This window comes from Crocodylus porosus, unplaced genomic scaffold (assembly GCF_001723895.1).
Source record: "Crocodylus porosus isolate Cpor-Errol unplaced genomic scaffold, CroPor_comp1, whole genome shotgun sequence".
Classification (NCBI taxonomy): Eukaryota; Metazoa; Chordata; order Crocodylia; family Crocodylidae; genus Crocodylus; species Crocodylus porosus.
This window is the reverse complement of record NW_017728906.1, coordinates 152,977,660-152,998,945: the sequence shown is the minus strand read 5'-3', so window position 1 is coordinate 152,998,945 and position 21,286 is coordinate 152,977,660. Positions and strand designations below refer to the sequence as shown.

General features: G+C 41.5%; 2 protein-coding genes across 10 annotated transcripts in view; one reads left to right on the top strand and one right to left on the bottom strand.

Moving 5' to 3' along the window:
* Positions 1-17,989, top strand: part of RCBTB1 (RCC1 and BTB domain containing protein 1) — a 36,915-nt gene extending 18,926 nt beyond the window's left edge. The window contains exons 7-12 of one of the 3 annotated variants that reach the window (XR_002100028.1): positions 1,320-1,446; positions 5,689-5,840; positions 7,230-7,360; positions 10,667-10,818; positions 13,522-13,584; positions 17,151-17,989. Coding sequence is in view for 2 of the 3 variants with exons in the window: in XM_019529953.1 (XP_019385498.1) it covers positions 1,320-1,446; positions 5,689-5,840; positions 7,230-7,360; positions 10,667-10,807 (551 nt within the window). In the remaining variant the exon portion in view is untranslated. Of the gene's footprint in view, positions 1-1,319; positions 1,447-5,688; positions 5,841-7,229; positions 7,361-10,666; positions 10,928-13,521; positions 14,247-17,150 lie in introns of those variants that run through there. The other 2 variants (XM_019529953.1, XM_019529952.1) reach the window with 2 other exon arrangements.
* The window catches only part of PHF11 (PHD finger protein 11), a 79,287-nt gene continuing 63,798 nt past the window's right edge, over positions 5,798-21,286 (bottom strand). For 6 of the 7 annotated variants that reach the window (XM_019529965.1, XM_019529966.1, XM_019529967.1 and 3 more), the window contains 2 exons: positions 20,705-20,776; positions 17,962-18,477 (listed from right to left, as the gene is read on the bottom strand). In XM_019529965.1, the coding sequence (XP_019385510.1) occupies positions 18,335-18,477; positions 20,705-20,776 (215 nt within the window). In that variant the 3' untranslated portion in view covers positions 17,962-18,334. Of the gene's footprint in view, positions 5,893-17,961; positions 18,478-20,704; positions 20,777-21,286 lie in introns of those variants that run through there. The other variant, XM_019529969.1, reaches the window with a different exon arrangement.

The window sequence follows — 21,286 nt, the reverse complement described above, 5'->3', positions numbered from 1 at the left end:
TCCCAGTCCAGGCCCACTCCCTCTTCCCTCCTGCTACTTGGGGTCCGGGCCCACTCCTGTCCCTCCCGCTTTGGGCCTGGGCCCACTCCTCCCCTGCGTTACCTGCAGGGAGCAGGGCGGGGCAGGGGTGAGGCAAGCCCAGATGGCCTCACCCCCCCCCCCCCCTTCTGTCCCCCCCCCCCCCCCCCCCCCCCCCCCCCCCCCCCCCCCCCCCCCCCCCCCCCCCCCCCCCCCCCCCCTTCTGTCTGCTGTATTGCTGCTGCGTCCAAGGAGTGGGGCAGGGTAGCCAAGACCAGCTGTGCTGGCCTCTTCCTCCCCGCTCTGTCCCTTGTGTCCCCACCATCATGGTGGCGGGCTGCCTTCTGTCAGAATGGCTGTTTGTTAGCCAATCAGAGCATGAATAAAGTGTTTCAAATAGACAGACAGACAGACTTAGGCTTTTGTAATGTTAAAATTTCTTCTGGCATATCTTTTGCACTGTAGTATGCTGGCCTGTATGTTGTCAGATTGCTAGAAATCCCTGTGGCAAGAGTTGGCTTTTGTGCTCCTCTGTTTGAAAGACTTACAACACTCCATACAGAAATAAAGGTCCATGACCTTTTTCTGTTCAGTGAGTTGTGGTAAGCTGCCGTAAGTAATCCCAGTACAGTGAAAACTGTTCCTAACAAAGTGAAGGGTAAAATGAGGAAAGGATACAATGGGATGCTAGGTACCACATAAAATGGCACTTACGTAGGCACATGTTGTTTTCCAGTGGCCCCTGCCATCTCTGGGCATTAGTGTTAAGGGACTTGTTCCCTGAATAGTCAATCAATTTCCTTTTTAGAAATTCTGAAAATGCTTAAACTATATTAAGGGTATGTTTTTTGTTTTGTTTTTATTCTCTTTAATAATAAATATTAAAGAGTCATGTCACCTAAATTATTTTGTCTCTTAATACATGAGATACATGGGTCTTATGGTCTCCATTTCATACCAGGAAAATAAATCAGTGTTTTCCAGAGCTGCATAAGAGCTGTCTACATGCTGAGGGAGCTCCATCTGGAAGCCTGTCCTGTGTAGTAATTTTACTCAACTTCCAAGAATACTGAAGAGAAGTACTGCATCAGTAGCAAAATGGCTGTTGTATAACCATACTTTTCATAGCATGGCAGTCAGGGCTTCCAACATAGTTACCAAGGATTTAATGAATAAATATTATAATGTTATCCAACAACAACTTATCGACCAGCTAATTTTCATTAAGTTGGTGCAAAATGACTACGTTATCATTAAGCAGAAAGATTTAAAAACCAATACCATTTTTTGTCTTTTTACAGAGCATGAAGACTCTTTAACAGTAGCTGAATCTCTTAAGAAAGAGTTTGATAGCCCAGAAACCTCAGACCTAAAGTTCCGTGTTGATGGAAAATACATTCATGTTCATAAAGCTGTTCTGAAAATCAGGTAGTTTTTGCTTTATGCTTCTTGGGTACTCAGTACTTCTGTTGCAGTGGGGGCCAATGTTTTTGGCAGGCAAGCCACAAAATAGTCCCCGAGTCCCACTCTGATCCCTTTCCCCCCTGCCTAATTTGGCTGCTCTACTTTGTTTCCTGCCCTGTGCTCTCTGTTTATTTATGCTTCCTTTCCTTTGTTCCCTGCCCAATCTGATACTCTGCTTTCTGCTCCTTGCCCTATCTGTCACTCTACTGCCTGTCCTCTTCCCAATCTGTTATGTCCCATACAGGCTGCTTGTGTTACTTGTGACATGTGCTGCAGGTTGCTGCTCTACTGCATGCAGAGTAACCAATTAACTTCCTCACTAAGGCATGGGGAAAGGAAATCCAATCTACTGTACTTAGTCTAATGGCACTGACAGAAGTGGGGGGCTCCAGTCTATCTACCCCACCCTCCAGCGCAGGCTGGGCAAACCCCAGCCTGAGCTCCTTCCTCATCCTTTTCTACCTCCTATTGCCTGAAGGCAGCACCAGAGCTGGGAGCAGGGAGGTAAGGCCAAGGGGAAGAGGCTACAGACATGCAACCACTCCAAAGTGAGGCACAATCCCCCCCTCCCCCCATGGACCCAACAGCCGAACATCCGTTGGGTTGGGGGCAGCGGGGGAGGGGATGAGATTGCTATGACTCATGGTGTTTCCTGTCAAGTGCCATGAGTTACAGTAAGGGAGTGGCATGTTTATCAGCTCTCACAGTGTACTGAAGTGTATTTGAAATCGCCTCTGCCTATGTTTTTGGTCAATTGAAAGAATGGAATTTGCATTTGGTTTTGCCTTAATTATCAAAAAATAGAGGGTTTGTCACAATTGGTGTACCAATATCTTTTTATTACATGGAGCATTAGTAATCTTGAAAATTTCTTGGATAATATCTTGCAAGAAGTAAGAATTTTTATAGGTGATATCTTTTATTGGACCAACTTCATGGTTGGGATAAAGTTAGACAAGCTTTCAAACGCAAGGCATTCCTCATCTGGTCATCTTGTATTTGAATGTTTATCTAGCATTATCTGAGTCATGAAGTAGGCCCAACAGAAGATATTACCAGGGATCCTGGATTTCCCTGATTTTAAAAAACCACAAATTCTCTACCAAAACTTCCAAAATCTGTGATTAAAATTAAAGCCTCCCTCCCCACAAAGTCCCCCTGGCCCTGCTAGTGTCCCTCACTCCCCACCCACAGCCTTGCTGGTATCTCTTGCCAACCACCCTCTACTGCTGCTCCCTCACTGCTACGGGCTCAGGCTGGGCAGCTCCCCACTGCTGCTCAAACTCCCAAAGAATGCGAGGGACTCACACCCCCCAGATCAGTATCCAGGTAGGTGCAGGCTGCTGGCTCAAGCTCCCACCCTGGTTCCCTTCCCCAGGGCTTCTGGAGCCCAGTGGGCACAACCCAGAGCAGCTGGGGACAGTGGGGTTGCACAGAGATTACTTGCCACTTTTCTCCCCTCCTGCTGCCCTGGCGATGTACCCCCCTTCTCATGCTGGTGCTTTCAGTAATACAGCCCTGCGCTGTTGTCCTCAGTGCAGCCCAGTATGCAGGGAGCGTGTTGCCAGGGCAGCAGGGGTGCGAGAAGCAGTGAGAAGGTTTTTTGCACAGCTCCTCTGCTCCCGGCTGCGTCAGGTCACGGGGGAAACTGTGAGCCAGCTGCATGTGGACCACCAGCAGCACTATGGGCCCTTAAGGGAAGCCACACATGGAGGCATCGAGCTTGATCGGGCCGATTTTAGTGCTGCCAGCGGTCCATCTGCTGCTGCCTGGGCGCTCCACATGGTTTACCAACACCTCCCCACTCCCTCATCCTGCAACCATCTTCCCACCCCCCAGCCCTGCCCCACATCCCTCCATCCCCCTGCAGGCCCCACTTACCTAACCTTACAGGCTCCAGAAAGAAAGTGAGCCAGAGGTAAGCATTGGGACTAAAAGTCTTATGCCCTGCCCTTCCCCCTCTCCCTCTGAGCAGGGTTGGGGGTTTCCCGCCCCTTTTGCAATCAGCTTGTGCAGGTTGGAACTCTTCCAGCCTGCAGAGCTCTTTGCAAAAGGGGGAAATCCACAGCTTTCTCTGCTAGAAGGGAAAATCCACGTTTTCTCTGATTTTAAAAACAGGAAATCCATGGGAAACGGAGAACCCGGATCCCCAAATATCAATTCCTGGACCATCACAGCTACAACATCACTCCAACACTTGGATAATATCACTAAGGTTACCAGATCTTTGATTAACTATTTGTTTACCTTTGTTTTTATACTGACTTAAATGTATATGAGTGAGGTGCTGCATTTGGTTTTAAACACTGTTGAATTGTAACTTACAAGTATAAAACTTTAAAAAAAACCTGTATTACTACAGAAGCACTTGAAACCAAATGCTAGTCCTGAAAGTCCATTTTAACATCTTCAAATTGGAGGTCAGTGTCCAAACTTTATAACAAGGTTTTAATTTAAAGAACTAACTTTTTTTTTTTTTTTTTTTTTTTTTTAATTGAATGCCATGTGAACAAAATCTTTTTCTACAGTCATTTATAGCACACATTAAATGCGCTATTATTTTGATGCACAAATATAGGAACATAGAATAAGAGGAACCTCTCAAGTCATTGAGTTTAGTTCCACACCATTATCAGGCAACTGTTTGTCCAAAGGGTTCCACAAGAACATTCACTTCTGGCTCCTTCGGTGCACCAAAGCAATGGAATATCCAGGGTCGGACTAGGGGAAAGAGAAGGGAACCACAGTATGCACAGGGAAAGAGCGGAAAAGATGAGGGTATTGTCAGTACCAGACCACTGTAACCAGCAGGGAAATTGTTAGGATAAAGAATTGTCTTGGTCCTACGAAGACAAGTGTGTGTTTTGCTACAGAAAAAAGCAAAAACAAAGCAAAACAAAAAGTGGTGCTTGCCAGGCTGACCCATGGGAAAATTTATTTTTGATTGCAAAAATGGTGATCAGTTTGATCCTGAGCTTGTGAATAAAATCCACCAGTGGAGCACTTGAAAAAATTTCTCAGTACCATTAAGATCATTAAGTACCATTAAGGCAATCTTTTACCCCTACATGTGGCTTCAGAGAAGGACAATGGAGAAGGAAAGCAGAAGCCAAACAGTGCATTTGGGGATAGGCTAAGAAGGGGTAGGGTATCTTCCTGCCTCCATCACACAACCAGAAGAAGCTGTAAAACATGGTATTACCAAACGTGTCCCAGAGAATTTCCTTTTAACTGTTATGTGGATGATGGGTATGTTGGTGAGTCTGCTACTGATTAGAGGTAGAAAACACATCTGCAATCTAGTTTAGTTTTATTTTGTATACCCAAAGTACAATATACACACTTGCCTCAGTGTATATCTGGCTGCCTGTTACAGCAAAACATATCTGCTGATGGAAGACCAATGTATTCACTAGTGTTCTATGTATTCTCTCCGATTTAAGCTTACATTTATATGTAAACTTACTTTTAATGCTAATCTACTGATTAGCCAGCTGTAATTTTTTTGTCTTTCTGGGAGCTAGCCTAACACAGTGCTTCAGTGATCTTGGGAGGTATCATCTAGCCATAATGGTCCTTGTGAAAGTACAGTTTGAGGGAGAATGTCTTATTCCTTTTCCCACTAGCCTCAAATGCTGCTTTATTCCTTTCCCACTTTCTTGTCCTCACTTCATAGTCACATTACCGAAGCCATTGATTTCTCTGTCCTCTGTATTTTTATATTTATCTTTCAAACAATTTTAAAGTGTGAGAACTTGGTATAAGCATGTAACTGAGAAATAACAATGTGTATACTCTAGCTTTATTCCTTCCAATATTCACCCTAAAATGTGCCTAGCAAGAGTGATGTCTAAGTCCTTCTCAATCTTTTGTTTTGTAAAGCTAAATAAGCAAGCTCACTTAACCTCCGCTCACAAGATGAGTTCTCCATTTTCCTTAATCTTCCCAGTAGCCCTTTTCTGCACCTGGTCCCATTTAATTGCATCTTAAAAACCTAAGATTTGTATGCAGTATTTTAAAGGGGGATTTTGCTGTTATAAGTTGCACATGAGTACACAGGAAAGAAGAGAACAAAAAACCCTTGCATATTTTTGTAAACAATGGAGGCTAGATTTATTTCAAATGGACTCCTTAACATAGTTCATTCTTAACATATTTGTATAACAATATGGAATGCCCGGTAAAGCTTCTGCCTTCCTGTTCCAGATGCGAACATTTCAGAAGCATGTTCCAGTCGTATTGGAATGAGGACATGAAGGAGGTGATAGAAATAGACCAGTTTTCATACCCAGTGTATCGTGCCTTCCTTGAGTATCTATACACAGACAGCGTTGATCTGCCACCTGAAGATGCTATAGGTAGCACAACCTTTCTTAGCCAAATTTATGAGAAATCTGGTGACCTGAATAACTGACAAAAAAAAGTAGGGGGAATAAAAGATGATTTTGAGACCTACTGTATAACAGTTTTTTGATGACTGATATAATTGTGCTTTAAAAAGGTAGACCCTGCTTAGTATTCATACATTTCTGTAGAAAGCTGCTAGCAGAAAGTGCTGGGGAGTAAAAGGTTGGAAAGTTGATTACATTTTTTTTCTTCTGAATTTAAACACTTGCACATTTTACTAAACTGCATAGATTTTGACTTGGGTTAATGTATGGAATCATTGCAGAATAAAACTCCCATGTTATAGGTCAGTGATTCTGAACCAGGGTGCTGAGAAGTCCTTTCAGGGGTGCCATGGTGTGCTACATAGAGTTAGGTGCACAAAAATGATTCACAAGATAAACCCAGAGGGCACGTCCCAATGAGTGCGCACATGCAGGGGTGCACACTTCCTCCAGGACAAATAGTAGTGGCACAAAGTGACCCAAGGTGGGGTAGAAGTAGCAAAATGACCTGGGTGAGATAGGGGAGGCTGCTTCCAGAAACCTTCTTTAGGGGTCCTGTAGGCCTCTCGGGGCAGCAGTGGTGCCGGGCTGACCACTCAGAACATGGCTCTGGCTGACCAGACTCTGGTTTCTGGTGGTGCACACTACTGCCACATGCACCACTCTGCTTTTTAGCAGGGTTTTTTTTTTTTTTTTTTTTTTTTTTTTTGACACTTGCATCTCCTGGTGTGTTTTTAAAAAAAACCATTCTGCTAATTAGTAGTGCAGTGAGTGGGTGCATGTATACGGAGTTTGGTGTGCAGCACCTCAGACAGGTTTGTGGTGCCTCAAACTGCATGTGCATGCTCATCAGGATGTGCCCAGAGATTACAAATGGAATGCTTTTTAACACTTTGGATTTCTAAACCTGCTGTGGTCTTTCTGAGTTTGGCCACCCATAGGCAAGAGGAGTGAAAACTAAGAGATGGCATTTTTCTGAGGGGTGCCTTGCGTACAAAGAGGTTGAGAACCACTGCTATAGAGACTGAAGAGTGAAGAACAAGCTTTTGCTTTAATAGCAACCATTTTATGCTTGTGCTATTGCCCTGGTAGCCCCACTCACATCAGTGGAACCCTGTGTTCAGAGGAAAGCATTTGTGTAACTTTAGCAGGATTAGGCCAAGAAAGTAACGTGACTTTTGTTTTCTTGCTGTGTGGTAGTAAAATGGGTTTTCTGAACAGTTACATCCATAGCATTTGTGTATGGCACCTCCCTTAGGGGATGAAGATCCGATTTTATGTCCTGAAGAGCTTAAGTTTTTACTATAAAAACAGATTATTAGAAGTGGCTAATATAATGGTATCTTCTAATTGTAGGACTTTTGGATTTGGCCACATCTTACTGTGAAAACAGGTTGAAAAAACTATGTCAACACATTATCAAGAGAGGAATTACTGTGGAAAATGCATTCTCATTGCTCTCTGCTGCAGTCAGATATGATGCAGAGGTAAAATTTTCAAGTTTAAGATAACTAAATAGATGAGCAAAGCCATGGAACAAAGCAGTTGGTTTTGCTTTAATTATAGAAAGACCTCCTCTACTTCTGCTATGAGAGAATTGTTCATGGGATTCAGAATTGTATCAATAGAATTCTGATGCTGTTCCTTGGACTTTAAGACAGTTATATGTGAAGCTGTATTTTTGTAATAAACTAGTAGCAGAAAAACTAGTACCTGTATATGTTAATGTGGTCATAATAAAGCCACAGGCTGAGACGCAATATATATATACATTTCATGCTTTGTGGTTTATGATGACCGTTTTATGATTTCTTGTTTAGCTTCATAATAAATTGCTGTGTGTCAAGTGGAAGAAAGGTTATGTTGAAAACTTCCTGTTTAGAATGTCTTGCACAGAAAACACAGGCTAGAAAAAGCTTGGGGGAACAAACTTTGAGTTTCTGAAAGTTCTGCGTGGTAGATTTCACTAAGACTAATATTTTTGTATGTTATGTTTTTTAAAATGTGTACACTAGTTGTACCTTTTTAAATCCTCTTTGTATATTTGGGGCTTTTCTTATCATTCCTATCCAAGGCAAACTACAGAAAGCAGGCCTCCAGCCCTGGGCCACTTGTTATGGCCCAGTTTTCCTGCCTTCTCACCTTTTTGGTTGGACACCTTGAACTTAACAAAGCTGAGCAGATGACATAAAAGGCACCAAGTAGACCTGTTTTGTGCTCTGTTTATTTACTTTGGTACAGATAATAGTATATTGGTGCTATTGAAATATTTGTCATCTTATTTTGTATTTACACTTTGCATCGTGGTAATCCTGTAAATGTGTGAGATCTAGCAAGTATGTTTTGGGAATGAAAGGACAAATGTTCGGTCCTCAAGGATCAAAGTTCATGGAACTTGAGAGAGACAAATCAATAATAAAATTTTTTTTAATTGCCAAATTTCAGATGGAAATAAATTCATTATCTTCTCTTGCATCAAAGAAAAGGTCTGTTTTACAATCCAAATAAAATACATTTCCAGTCCTTGGGTATAAAATCTGTTCGTACAATGTAATCAAATGTCAGTCTGCAAATCTCACTATAAGACCAAGTAATGGTGAGTTTTGTAGTCAAATAAAGTGTGTGACTCGGGTGGGGGAGGTAGGATTTTTTTCTTAAGTAATTCCTAAATATTTCACTACTTAAGGCGATCATCTGGCACAGTGTTTTTCAGCTCCTGAACGTGTGTAAGATTTGATTTTTCTTTGGCATTTATTTACAGTGGCTTCTTTATTATCAGATTTGCACCTCTACTGGAGCTGGCTCGTTTTCCATTGCCTCTGCATTCTCATGAAAGGTTATGGTGCTCCACTGAAATATATGTGTATATATATATTTTTTGGTTTTGTTTTTAAGGTTTTGTGCTTTAAAGCAGCCAAAATGCACAGTGTCCTTGTGCGGCTGTACTTGCTTCAAAGCTTTTGAATATGTTGCTCACTAATGTGCCTTATCAGAATGGCTGGTTTACTGTATGTGATAGTCATCTGCTTATTAACTTTGCCTGTGTTGAAAGGACTGCAGTTATTTGAAGCCTTTTGTTATTTGTAAAGGTTTTTTCACTTGAAGTTAATAGAATATACATTCGTAATTTCAACAGGAGGTTTTTGACCACTTTTAATTTAATACAGGTGACTGTAAAAACATTAAGTATGGTTTGGCAGCCAGAAGTGAGAGTCCTGCAGAATGCATTTCTCATGTATCATGACTGTTCTACTAAAGAGTAGGAAATAATCAAATTATTGTGCTATAGCATGTGCATAACTCCTTATTAAATTAAGCTTATGAAATAATGTTTTATGGGTTATGACAGGTATAAAAATTGCAGTCCAGCTAAAAATGGATGGCACTAATGTGACTGAGCTGCTCTTGAAATCTAACCATATTCAGAAAACAGATGTTTGACTGTCTGCAGCCTGCCTGTGGTGTGTACTAAAGTTACTGGAGTTATTCAGTTTTAACTCTGGACCTAGTTCAGGGAACATTGTTTCTTTTAGAAAGCAATAGGTCAGGCTGCATCATCTGTTTACAGAGTTTCATGATATGGTAATGTTTTACTTTAGTACTAAGGTTGGTTGGTTTTCTGAAGTGACCCATTATACTCCAGTCAGTCAGAGCTATAGTTTAGGTCCAGTTTTTCCACATAATTAACTAGTAGTTTTGCTTTTAAAACTTAGAACAGCAGTTCCCAAACTGGGTTGTGACCCCAGATGGAGTCATAACATCAGTGGATGGAGTTGTGGGGGTGGGGGAACTGTGGGTTGGGAGTGAGAGGCCATGCTGAGGAGATGGGGCTGTGCTGAGGAAAAGTTTGGGAAGCATTGACTTAGAACCTTGTTTTATGTAGCACTACATGAAGTGCACCAGTCTTCAAGTATATGATTTAATTACTTTTCAGTAGAATTCTAAATTCCAAAGTAGTTTTTTGTTACAACTGACATTTCTGTGTGTATTGTTTGTTTCTCTGACACAGAATATAAGAAATAAAATACTGTAATACAGTAAATGTGTATGATGTAGTTTTATTTAAAATCTATTTTGTACGTTTGCCACAAAATAATTACAACAATGTATTATACCTCTGGCTGCCTGGTTAGTTATTTCAGAGACAGCTTCAAGCATCTTGATCTTACACCAAGGCATATTTTATCATATTGCAGTGCCAAAGATCACAGCCTGACTGTCAAACTTTCCATTTTAGCCTCAAGTGAAAAATACAAATAGAGCTGTATCTCTAATGTGTGTACATTCCAGGTGGCTTGATTGTCCTTTAAAATGTATTAAGCATTCAGTAAGCCTTTAGACTAGTGGTGTCTGTCAGATGAATGTTAGAAGCTGGTGGGAGAATAAAAGGGTGACGCTTGTGAAGGATGCAGCAGCTCCTATAACAGAGCATAGGATTCTGTAATGTAGAAGATAAGGTTTCCCTCTACAAGGAACAGTTGGTAACATTTTAATTGGAAGCTACGGAAGACTTTTGAAGGAAGATTAGGTAGTTCAGTAAAAACGAACCATTTTGAATTAGTATATAAAATGGAAGGTTGCAAATATATTTGTGAGACTAATGGAGGAACTATTTTTGTTCCATCGTAGTTATAGCATGGATGAAGTTCTAAAATCACTGGAATAATGGGTATTTTTGGAGTGAATTGAGTTATGATTATGAAATGTAAAAATGTTTGAGCCTAATTATAAAAAAAAAAAAGCTCTTGTGATATAATAGAAGCTACTAAATTTTTTTTTTCTTTTATGTCTAGGATTTAGAAGAATTCTGCTTTAAGTTTTGTGTCAATCATTTGACAGAAGTGACACAGACTGCAGCATTTTGGCAAATGGATGGCCCTCTACTAAAGGAATTCATTGCTAAAGCTAGTAAATGTGGAGCCTTTAAGAACTGAAGCACCTGGCTGTAAGTTTTGGATGATGTAAGGTCTTATGATTATAGTTGGTGTGCTGTGTTTATATGTAACAACAGGCTGATAACTGCTGATAAAAAAACAAAAGCAAGCCAAAAAACCTATTCCTTTTTATTTATACCAGAGGGTGTAAAACTCTATAGAAATGCACCAAAAAAGAATGTTCTGTGTCCTGTATCTATGCTTTAAGAGTGAACAGTGATAATTCAAGTCAAACATTCAGTCACATTGGCAAATCTGGAAATCTAGACGTTGTTTTGAGATGGCTGTAGTCCTGAGGGAGGGAAAACTGAAGCATAAAGATCTTGAGCGCTGGTAAAGATTCATCTGTTGCTACCAGGAACTGGAATTTCATAACATCATGATCCATTAATATTTTTAATAACCATCATTTGGTTCTGGGGAATTCCAGCATAGTCTGCATCGAACCCTTGAAACATTTCATGTGAAATTCTAGCCCTATGGGCTTATGAAGGAGCAGATGTGACTGATTTATTTTTATTGTGGTTGCATGATTATGAACTTGTTTGTAATTTGCTGTATATAAATCACTAAGTATATTCAAGGCTTAGAAGAAATGGGAAAAAAGAAGTAGCTACAAAATATTTTCAAAGAACTTCTCAGTCCTTAGAAGTAATATAGGTATTTAGCTATAAGTTAAGGAAGTACCTTACCACAAATGGTAGTGTAGTCTACTTCTGTACAAACAGTAGATATAATAATTGAAAGATGCAGTTCCCTATTTGTGATTTGTCCCCAGAAGTATCTTTTGAAATAAAGGGGGTGGGGGAGTGGGGACATAAGACTACTGTTGGAAAGTGTTTTTTGCACTGAAATATTGTATTAAAAATTACTTGTAATAAAATTGCCATTCTTTTCAAATCATCTACTCTAAGCTCTTTGAGTTGAGGAAATGTTACTTGTATTTTCTTTTACATCTATTGCAATACGTACTAGCAGTGCCTGGTAATGAAGCACCTCTGAACTCCAGGAAAGAATTACTTGTTCATGTACTTAGCCTCCGTTCAGTGCAGTATTGGAGTGCCTCCCAGTCTGTTAACTTATAATTGTAAAACTTTGAGGCATAAACTTTTGGACATTATTTGCAAAGTGACTAAAATATCACAGATGCTACTTCAAATAATTACTTAGCAGGGAAGTTGTATTCCCCATTCTAAAGGAACACAGGGGATGGTTCAAGGTTACACATGAAGTATGCAGTAGAGCTGCTTGCTTTGCTTTTGGCTTGCAATGGAATGAATTGCAGTACTTACTTTAAAGGCTTGGCTTGTGGAAAGGAAGAATGGAGAAAGAAAAGATTTGTCCTCTAAAGGAAACTATGATGTTTGGTCAATAATTAGACTGGAAAAAGAAGTGCTCTGATGAAATGGAATATGATGAACATTTCAGTGGCAATTATGGCTTCCTGTCTCCTAACGAATAAGACAGAAATGTGTAACCCACATGAACATAATGTAGATTTTGCCTAATTCCAACTTCCTGTGCCAGTGGTTGGCAACACTTTACTCATGTAGGCTGTGGATAGCAGGTGATCATTTCCCTCTAGCCTCTCCAGCAACAGTGAGTTAGAGGCTGTAGTGAGGGAGAAGAGCTGGAAGCTATCAGTGCACCATTAGCAAAACAGAACAGATCACATGGCTGGGGATCAGTGGACCCCTGAGTAAAATGTGGACTAGATTGAGGCTGCGAAGGTCCAGAGTGACCCACAGGCCAAAGTCAGTCTTATGCAGAGTAGCTTGCTTCCCCCCCGCCCCAAAAAGGGTACCTGCAGCAGTCAAGGCTTATGCTTTCAAGACTACAGTCTTAAGGTTCAAGGCCTGCTGGCAACCCACTCTGGGGGCTTTTCTGACCATCCTTTAGATCTCCAGGGAAATTAATAAAGACAGATAACTAAGTGTCTAAGGTGCTCCTTGTGTCCTGCTATCTGCTTGCCTGCTGTGTAAACATAGCCAGTCAGAGCTACTCCATATGTTTAGTTGGTCCTAATTTTATTTTATTTTTTTTGCATTTTTCTGAAGCTGCTCAATTTAATAGTAGATCTTGGGTATAAGAGCAAACACATTTAATTTAACAGATTATTAATCACCAAGAAAGAATGTGTCCATTAGGCAGAATTAATGTTGATGCTGTATGGCTTAAGCAGCGGCTACTGCAGTTGGCTGCCATTACATTCAAATAGGTTGCTGCAAGCTGTCTGGCAGGCTGATGCTAACAGAAATGCAGTAAACAGATCTGGGCATTTTCTGTTGTGTAATTTAGAAGGAAACAAAACCAGAGCAACAGGTGGTGAGCTCCAGAAGTAATAGATGCTGCATTTTAGATCAGGGCTGTCCAATTTCTGAATGTTTGGGAGCTATATGTCGCATGGGCCCCCTGTAGTGGCTTCCACATCCTCCTTCACTGAGCTGTGCCATGCTATGCAGATACCACCCCCAAACCATGGGTGCCATAGGCCCCACCCCACCCTGCCTTTAGGCATGGTGGCAGGAAACTGAAGATGGAGGAAGGAGTTAGAGTCTGGAGACCCCAGCAGCAGCAGCCAGAATGGTGGAGGCGGATGGTGCCCAGATGGGAACTTGTGGGTCACAAGTAGGGCAGCCCTGTTTTAGATAAGGAAAATATAAAGTGCCACTTGGGCCAGCTCAAACTAACCTAATCATTTTACTTTTTCCTAGCACTTCTCTTTGCAAAAGCAATGAATAAATTAATATGACATGAAATTGAGCAAAAGGATAAAGGTAATGTTCCAACACCTGTAAGATCACTTGAATGCGTTCTTTATATTTTAAGATTTCTTTGGCTGACAAGGCCTCCCTGCTCCCAGAGAGAAATGTCTCTTGTAAAACAAAAACAAAAAAACAAACAAAAAAAAAACCAATTCTGCTCCTTACCCCTTTCACCCAAAGATTTCCAAAGTATTTTGCATGAAATGCTGTACCTATTACAGCCTGAATGGCTAAAAACATTCCCCATTTTATGGATGGGAAACTTGAGGTAAAGTGAAATCATGATTTTTTTTTTAAAGAGAAGTTCCAGAGTCAGGAAAAGGGGGAAGCTTATGTAGCAGTGTCGTTGTTTTAACTATTCAGAAATGTTTCAATTTGTGAAAGAGACGGGGTAAAAATGAGTTTCCAGACTAAAATTTTGAGATTCAAATTTAAAGAGGAAAAGAAGCATGAACTATAAAAATAAGTATAGTATATGATTCTCTTCAGTTACTGCACATAGTCTTAAGCAAAAATACAGTTGTCTGAGCAGTATACACTGGCACAGATTTTGTATACAATTTGATTAGTTGAAACTCTCTTTCTCATTTTCCCCCTATGTAGTCAGCCCATTTTAGTCCCTCTGTCTGTAGAGGTTTCTCTGTAGTCTTCATTTGAAGTAGAAACTACTGAAGCTCAAATCTTGGAGTGTATAGATACCACATCAGGAGGTATGGGTTCCTCTTACCCTTGAAAGGCTGGAAAAAACTATTCTGTCAGTGTTATATGAGAGGCTCTGTGCACATGGGCTGCATCCCCATAAGCAGGAACATGTTTCCCTGGGGACAAGTAGCAGTGGCACAGTGCCACTGCTACTTGTCCCCAGAGAACATCTGTGCCATCCAAAACCTAGCATGTTGCCCTAGGTGGGTTAGGGGAGGCTGGGGCCAGTTGCTGTATCCAGCAGCCTTATCTGGTGCTCTGGGGGCCTCCTGGGAGCTGCAGCTGTGAGCCTAGCCAGGCTCTGGTTTGGGTGGTGTGTGCTGCCACCATGTACGCTGCCCCAGTTTTTTCAGGTGTATGTTTTTTTGACCCCGGGATCTTCTGAGGTCAATCTTCCCCATCCTTCCCGGGGCGCACTGCACAGTAACAGCATAGGGAATGCCTGTATATGGTGCCGGAGTGTGCACTTTCCTGTGGCTATCATGGTCACATCCAGACTATGGCTTCAGAATTTCAGCTTTTCCATTTGAAAAAAAAAAAAAATCTGGCCCTTACAGGCACACACCTACTGGTCTAGGAGATACTGAAACAGCCCTTGATAATACTGTAAGGTCTAGGATGGGGCAGGCAATTATTTTGGGCAGTGGGTTGCTTACTGAGTTTTGGCAAGCCATCAAGGGCTGCATGACAGGCAGCCCAGGGCAGATAAATATTAAATTTCTAAATTTTTAGGGGTCTCGCAGGCTGGATAGAATGGTCTGGCGGGCTGCATTTTGCCCACCCTGGCGTAGGAAATGGGCAGAATGTAACAAGACTGGTATACAGGTGGTTACTAATTTTCTGATAACTAGAGTATTTTCTTCAACTATGAGCTATAATTGTGTGGAAAGGCCATTTGGTGGTAGCTTGGGTGTAGAATTTAGCCCCAGAAGTACAACATAACCTGAATCAAGCTCATTGTTATCTCAGTGTTCAAATTTAGGAATATTACTTATTAAAGGTAACTTCCCTAATGTTTACTGACAAGAATCAATGTAAATAATTGCTTTAGTATACCTGAGCCAGAGGTGTAGGCTCTTTGTTATTAACTGATTAACAGGAGCATGTTCACATACCTGCTGTTGGGGATGTTGTATACAAAGTTCCAAGAATGATATTATTTGAACTAGATAATTATGCCTTTGGAAGGCATTAATGCTTAAGGAGTTTCCTTCATAGTTGGTAGGGTTGGAAGGGACCTGAGCAGATCATCAAGTCCGACCCTCTGGCATGGCAGGATATAGTACTGGGGTCAAGTGGCCCCAGCGAGTTGTTCATCCAGCCTCGTTTTAAAGACCCCCAGGGCAGGAGCCAGCACCACTTCCCTTGGAACTTGGTTCCAGATCCTAACTGCCCTGACAGTGAAGTAGCACCTCCTGATACCTAGCCTAAATCTACCCTATGCCAGCTTGTGACTGTTATTTCTGGTCACTCCTGGTAGTGCTTAGGGGAACAGTGACTCCCCCAATGCCTGCTGGTGTCGTGTTTCCCCCCTCCCCCCCCACTAGTTTGTAAACACCCATTGAATTGTCCCTCCTCCTCTTGTGAAGGCTGAACAGGTTCAAGTCCCTTAACCTCTCATTGTAGGGCCCGCCCCGCTGACTCCTGCTCATGCGGGTGGCCCTCCTCTCCATGCTGCCCACATCCCTCCTGAAGTGCGGCACCCAGAACTGGATGCAGTACTCCAACTGTGGCCTGACCAGTGTCACATAGAAGGGGAGGATCACCTCCTTGGACCTGCTTAAGATGCATCTGTGGATGCACGAAAAGGTGTGGTTAGCCTTCTTGACCATGTCCCCACATTGGTTGCCCATGTTCATCTTGGAATCAATAATGACTCCAAGATCCTTTTCTGCCTCTGTGCTGACAAGAAGGGAGTTCCCCAGTCCGTAGGTATGCTGCTGGTTCTTCTCCCCCAGGTGCATCACCTTGCACTTCTCAGTGTTGAAACCCATCCTGTTCTCATCCACCCACCCCTGTACCCTGTCTAGGTCCAATTGCAACCTATTCCTCCCTTCTAGCATGCCCACTTCTCCTGACATCTTAGTGTCATCCTGTCATTAGCAGTTCTGGCCAAATCTTATCCTGATACGTTAACAAAGAAAGAACTGAGACACAAGAAATATAAGCTGGCCCTATCACAGGATTTACATAACATGTCTTGGGTGCAATAAAAGGGGTGAGCAGGAGCATCAGAAGCCTTTTAATGAAATGTTAGCTTAATTATTTCCCTGTGGGGGCCCCCCCCCACTTTTCCCAAATTTCTTTACAACTAAGCTGAGATGCCTCATTAATTTTGCTTAATATATCTGGAGTTGAACTTCAAGCTAAATAGTTTTTCTCATTTTATTTCCACTCAATAGAAATCTTAGAGTGAGTAATGTCAGACACTCATCCCAAAAATCAGAAACTAACTTGAAGCTAGTAAAGAAGAATCTTCTTCTTTCCACTTCTCTCAAGCTGTAACAAGTAAAACAGCACAAAAGTTAAGATGAGGGTTGGCTGGGCTGGGCTATTAGTCACACTGCTTAAATCCTAGTAAAAAAAAAAAAAAAACACAGAATATATACTTTTGAAGATTTCATTCCAAGCCCTGGCTACTAGGGTGTAAAGGCTTAAAAAACCAACACGTGCAGAGAGTAAGGTAGCAGTTTTAAAATAAGTTAAAAAGGTACTATACACCCTATATGCATTTGGTATAAAATTCCCTTGGGAATCTTTGAAAATAACAGATCTAATTCAAAGCAAATTAGAGCTACAAATACATGTATGGTGTTAGTCTCATTTATCTGTCATAGTACTACTTTAGCTCTTTTTTCCTCCCTTCCTTTATGGAGGCAGGACTTCCTGGAAGAATGTCTACTTTTGCCCATGGAATCATCCCCTATTTCTACCTGAACAACCCAAATATATCCTTTTGTGCCAATTATTGGGGAATGGTATTACTAGTTTTGCAAAAGAGCAAATGAACAATGTTTAGTGCCCTACAACATGTATTTTAACGTGTAGTTTAACTCCATCCTATAACAGATCAATAAAGGTTTTTAAAAATCTACCTTTCCACCTGTATTTTATCCATTCAGTGAATCGAGATAAAAGCAGGGGTTTTGAAAGAATTGTCAAGGTTGTGGACTAGCAGAGAAAAATATACAGGATTCTACTCTACAGCATATTTTGGATGCTGATTATGTTATTAGTTTTAAGTACAAAAAAAACATGTTTTACAAAAACACTTTATTGTCAAGTTTTTTTTCCATTTTTTCCCCCTGTTTTGTAGCTAAACAGTGACTTTTTCTGTAATCAAACCATTTTAATATAGGAAAGTTTAAGACTAAACACATGGATGCCAAAAGTGTTCTGAATTCATAAAGGATGATAACGTGTTATTTGACATAGTCTTAAATGATACACGTCTGTCAGTGAATAAGAGCCAGCTATCCTTGGCAGTCTGCAAATGACTGATGCAATCTCTCAGCACTGAAGTTAAACTACTACTTAAACATTAACACTGTAAATTGAGGAAAACATTTAATAAAAACTCCTATTTATGATTCAAAATGCTTCTTCAAGTGCAAGTTTTGCTAATGTTCCCTCTTTGGAAGCCAAAGCAGCAAAATAGTCTTTAAAACAACTTAATCTCATTGTTTGCTGTCTATAAGCAGACAGCAAAAAAAAATCAGTGATACATGGTCTGAAGGGAGGCTGCCATTATGACTGGTAAAGAGTGGTCTATAGCAGCTAATTGTTAAGAGGCTCCAGGCTAGAGCTTTTACAAATAAAAAATCTTTTATGGAAGGGTTGTTTTAGCTTGCTTGCTTGCTTTTTAAAAAAGGAAAGTAACTCATTGAGCCACAGTAAAAATTAAAGGGACAACAAAAATGTTATTGCAACAGTGAGGTATTTAAAGAAAAAATGATAATAAATCACCCAGTTTTTGCTAGTATCCCTGTCGTGGTCCCGGTAACTTTTGTCACTTAAAAAACAAAGTCTTGATTGAAGCCACTACTATAAGACTTCATGGCTATTCAGACACTGAACTAGATGCACTGGCTCTGTTTTCCTGAACAGGAAGGACTACTTCTTCTTTTAACTCTTGCAGCAGTTCAATCCGAGTATCCAGCCTTTTCCGGGTTTCAAGAAGTTCCTGAATCTTTTCCTCTGTCCCTGTGGTGAGAAGAAAATCTTAAAACCCCACCACCCTTATTTGCAGTAAAACACATAAATATATGCATCTGATCACAAATTACTTAAGACTGTTTGTTTGTCGAAACTTCACCATGAACAGTTCTCAAACACATTTTGTTAGGCTATCGTGTTTTATATTTTGATTCTGTCACAAGATGGATTTTACTTTGAGCACTGGAGTTAAAATGCATGGTGGGAACACACACTTGTTTGTTCCAAACTATAGTCTATTTGTTGAGGGCTCTCCTGATGAGGCTAGATTTGACATCTTTAAATGACTCTTAAAACAGCATTTAAACTTGAATTATTACATTTAAAATAGCTAATTAAAAGAACCAAAGACATCATTTCTGTGCAGTGTCACTTGTGTATTCCTGTAAAATAACGTGTATGTTTGCAATTTATTCTAAAAATAAAGACTTGGCTGCTCACCTAGGTCCTAGCCTTGACTGGAGGGAAGGGGTTGGAGGGATCACACCACTTGCTAGTGTGCAGTCAATGTAGTTTGCCTGCTCTAATCATTTCTAGAGTTCTTCTCTGCAGTTGGAATTCTGTCCAGTGAAGAGAGAGTTAAACACAGCCTGGCAAGCTTCTAGAGCAGTCAGCATCCCTTTGAATGGGTCAGTCTGGCCTGCAGCCTTAAAGGCAGGCAGGTGCTAGAACCTAGCTGCTACTAGCATCTTTCCCTGTAGTGGCAAGGGAAAGTGATTACTGCTGAAGCCCCGTGTCTGCAGACTGCTCCCTGGGCCTGATGTGGCTGGCAGACTCTAGGTTGCTGATCCCTATTCTAGAGCTAAGTGTTAGAAAGAATCAAGTTTTCTAAAGGCAGCCTCCATTGGGGTGTGCATGCTCCAGCATTATATTTCCAAAATACCTACCACCAGAGAGCTGGGTTTTCCATTTCTCACGGAAAAAACAGAAAAACATGGATCTCCCCCCCTTTATCAAAGAAAATACAGGTTATTCCTTTTAGCAGAGATGCACACAGATTTCCCACTGTTGCAAAGAGCTCAGGCTGGCAGAGTTTCATCCTGTAAGAACTTCTTGCAAAAAGGGCGGCAAACCCCCCCGGACTTGGCTCAGGCTCACTTTTCCTTCCTGGAGCCTGTGAGGTAAGCGGGGCTGGCAGGGCTAAAGGGCAGCAGGTCATTGACAAGGGGCACTAGCAGAGCTGGAGATTATGGAAAGACCCAGCGGGGCAGGGCATAGGTGCATGGGTGGGGGCAGGGGAGTGGGGAGGTGTTGGGGAAAGCCCTGCATGGAGGGCCCAGTCAGCCAGCGAACTGGGAGCTGCATACTGTTGGCCCAGGTGGGCTCTGCGCTTCAGTGTATGGCCTCACATGGAACCGTGGAGACCGCTTGAGCTAACAGCGCACAGCTTCTGGTCCATGAGCTATGGGGCAGGCCGCATGCCTCCATGTGCAACTTCCTGCAGGAACATAGGAAGCCCCACAAGGAGGCATGCAGCCTGCTCAGCCAATAGCGCACAGCTCCCATTCCACACACAGGACTGGCTGGGCAGGCTCTGCATCTCCATGTGCAACTTCCTTCATTCCTGCAGAATGCTGCACATGGAGGCACAGAGCCTGGTTGGGTCAATGCGCCCTTGTGTGCAGTTTCCTATGTTTTTGCAGGATGCTGCACATGGAAGAAATGGAGCCCTCTCAGCCTGATAGGTGAGTGTATTTGGGGGGGATATGGAACCTGTGGGCTCCACACCTCCATGTGCAGCATCCTGCAGGAGTGCAGAAAACTGCACACAGACATGCAGAGCCTGCATGGACTGATGGGGCGCAGCTCCCATACCACCCCCCACCTACAAACCCCACCCTCATGCCCACACACCCCCACAAGGATTATGATGAGCATGAAGGCAAGGACTGGACAGCCAATAGGTACTACAGGCAAGTAAAACTGCCCCATTTGGGGGGGAAACAAACTCAAACACTTCAATAGCTTCCACAGATGTGTATGGAGGGAAGCAGATAACTTCTATTCTAGACTTCTCTGAAAGGAATAAAACATATCGTGTGTCTGATACTGATGTCACGGGGGGCTCTCTTAATGTTTTATGAACTGAGTTTCAAAAAAGGGAAGTATGGATTAGAACTTCCTTTTAAGTATCCAAACCATCAAAATAAAAACCTTAATGCTTAAAACCACACTTCTGGTACAGTCCCTTGTTTTGCAGCAAATGTTTACATACCTGAATGAGCATTTGTAAGTATGTTTGCAAACAGGCCACATTCAAAAAGTGATGTTACAGTTTCCTCATACTCTAGGGATGGAAAACAAAAGTTTATGTTACACAGTAGTATAGAACTTTAATTAAAGCAGCACTATCTCTGTAGTATACCTACTTCTTGAGGCTTAAAGTAAAGTAAAGAGGCTAGGTTATTTGGAGATAAGAAATGTAAACATTGGCATATACCAAGAACAGTAAGCCAACCTAGACAAACATTTTCCATTTCATTTTTTTGCACAGAATTCATGCTCTGTGTCCTCAAAATGCTCAGTATAATTTTTTAAAGCTGAGGAAGCTTATACCACAGAGGAAAATTTTAAAATTCACTTTAAAGTTTCTTTGTTTGCAGAATCATTAAAGGGGGCAAATTCCTTCAAAAATACTTTTTGTACAAAAAGTTAACATAAACATCCTACATATAAGCAGATATTCATTTAAAAGTTAACTCTCCAGAAGACTTAACACACACATTCTCATGCACTTATGTTTCACAGAATCATATTAACAGATTGCTTATCCTTCTGTGAAAAAAGTCACTGCAGT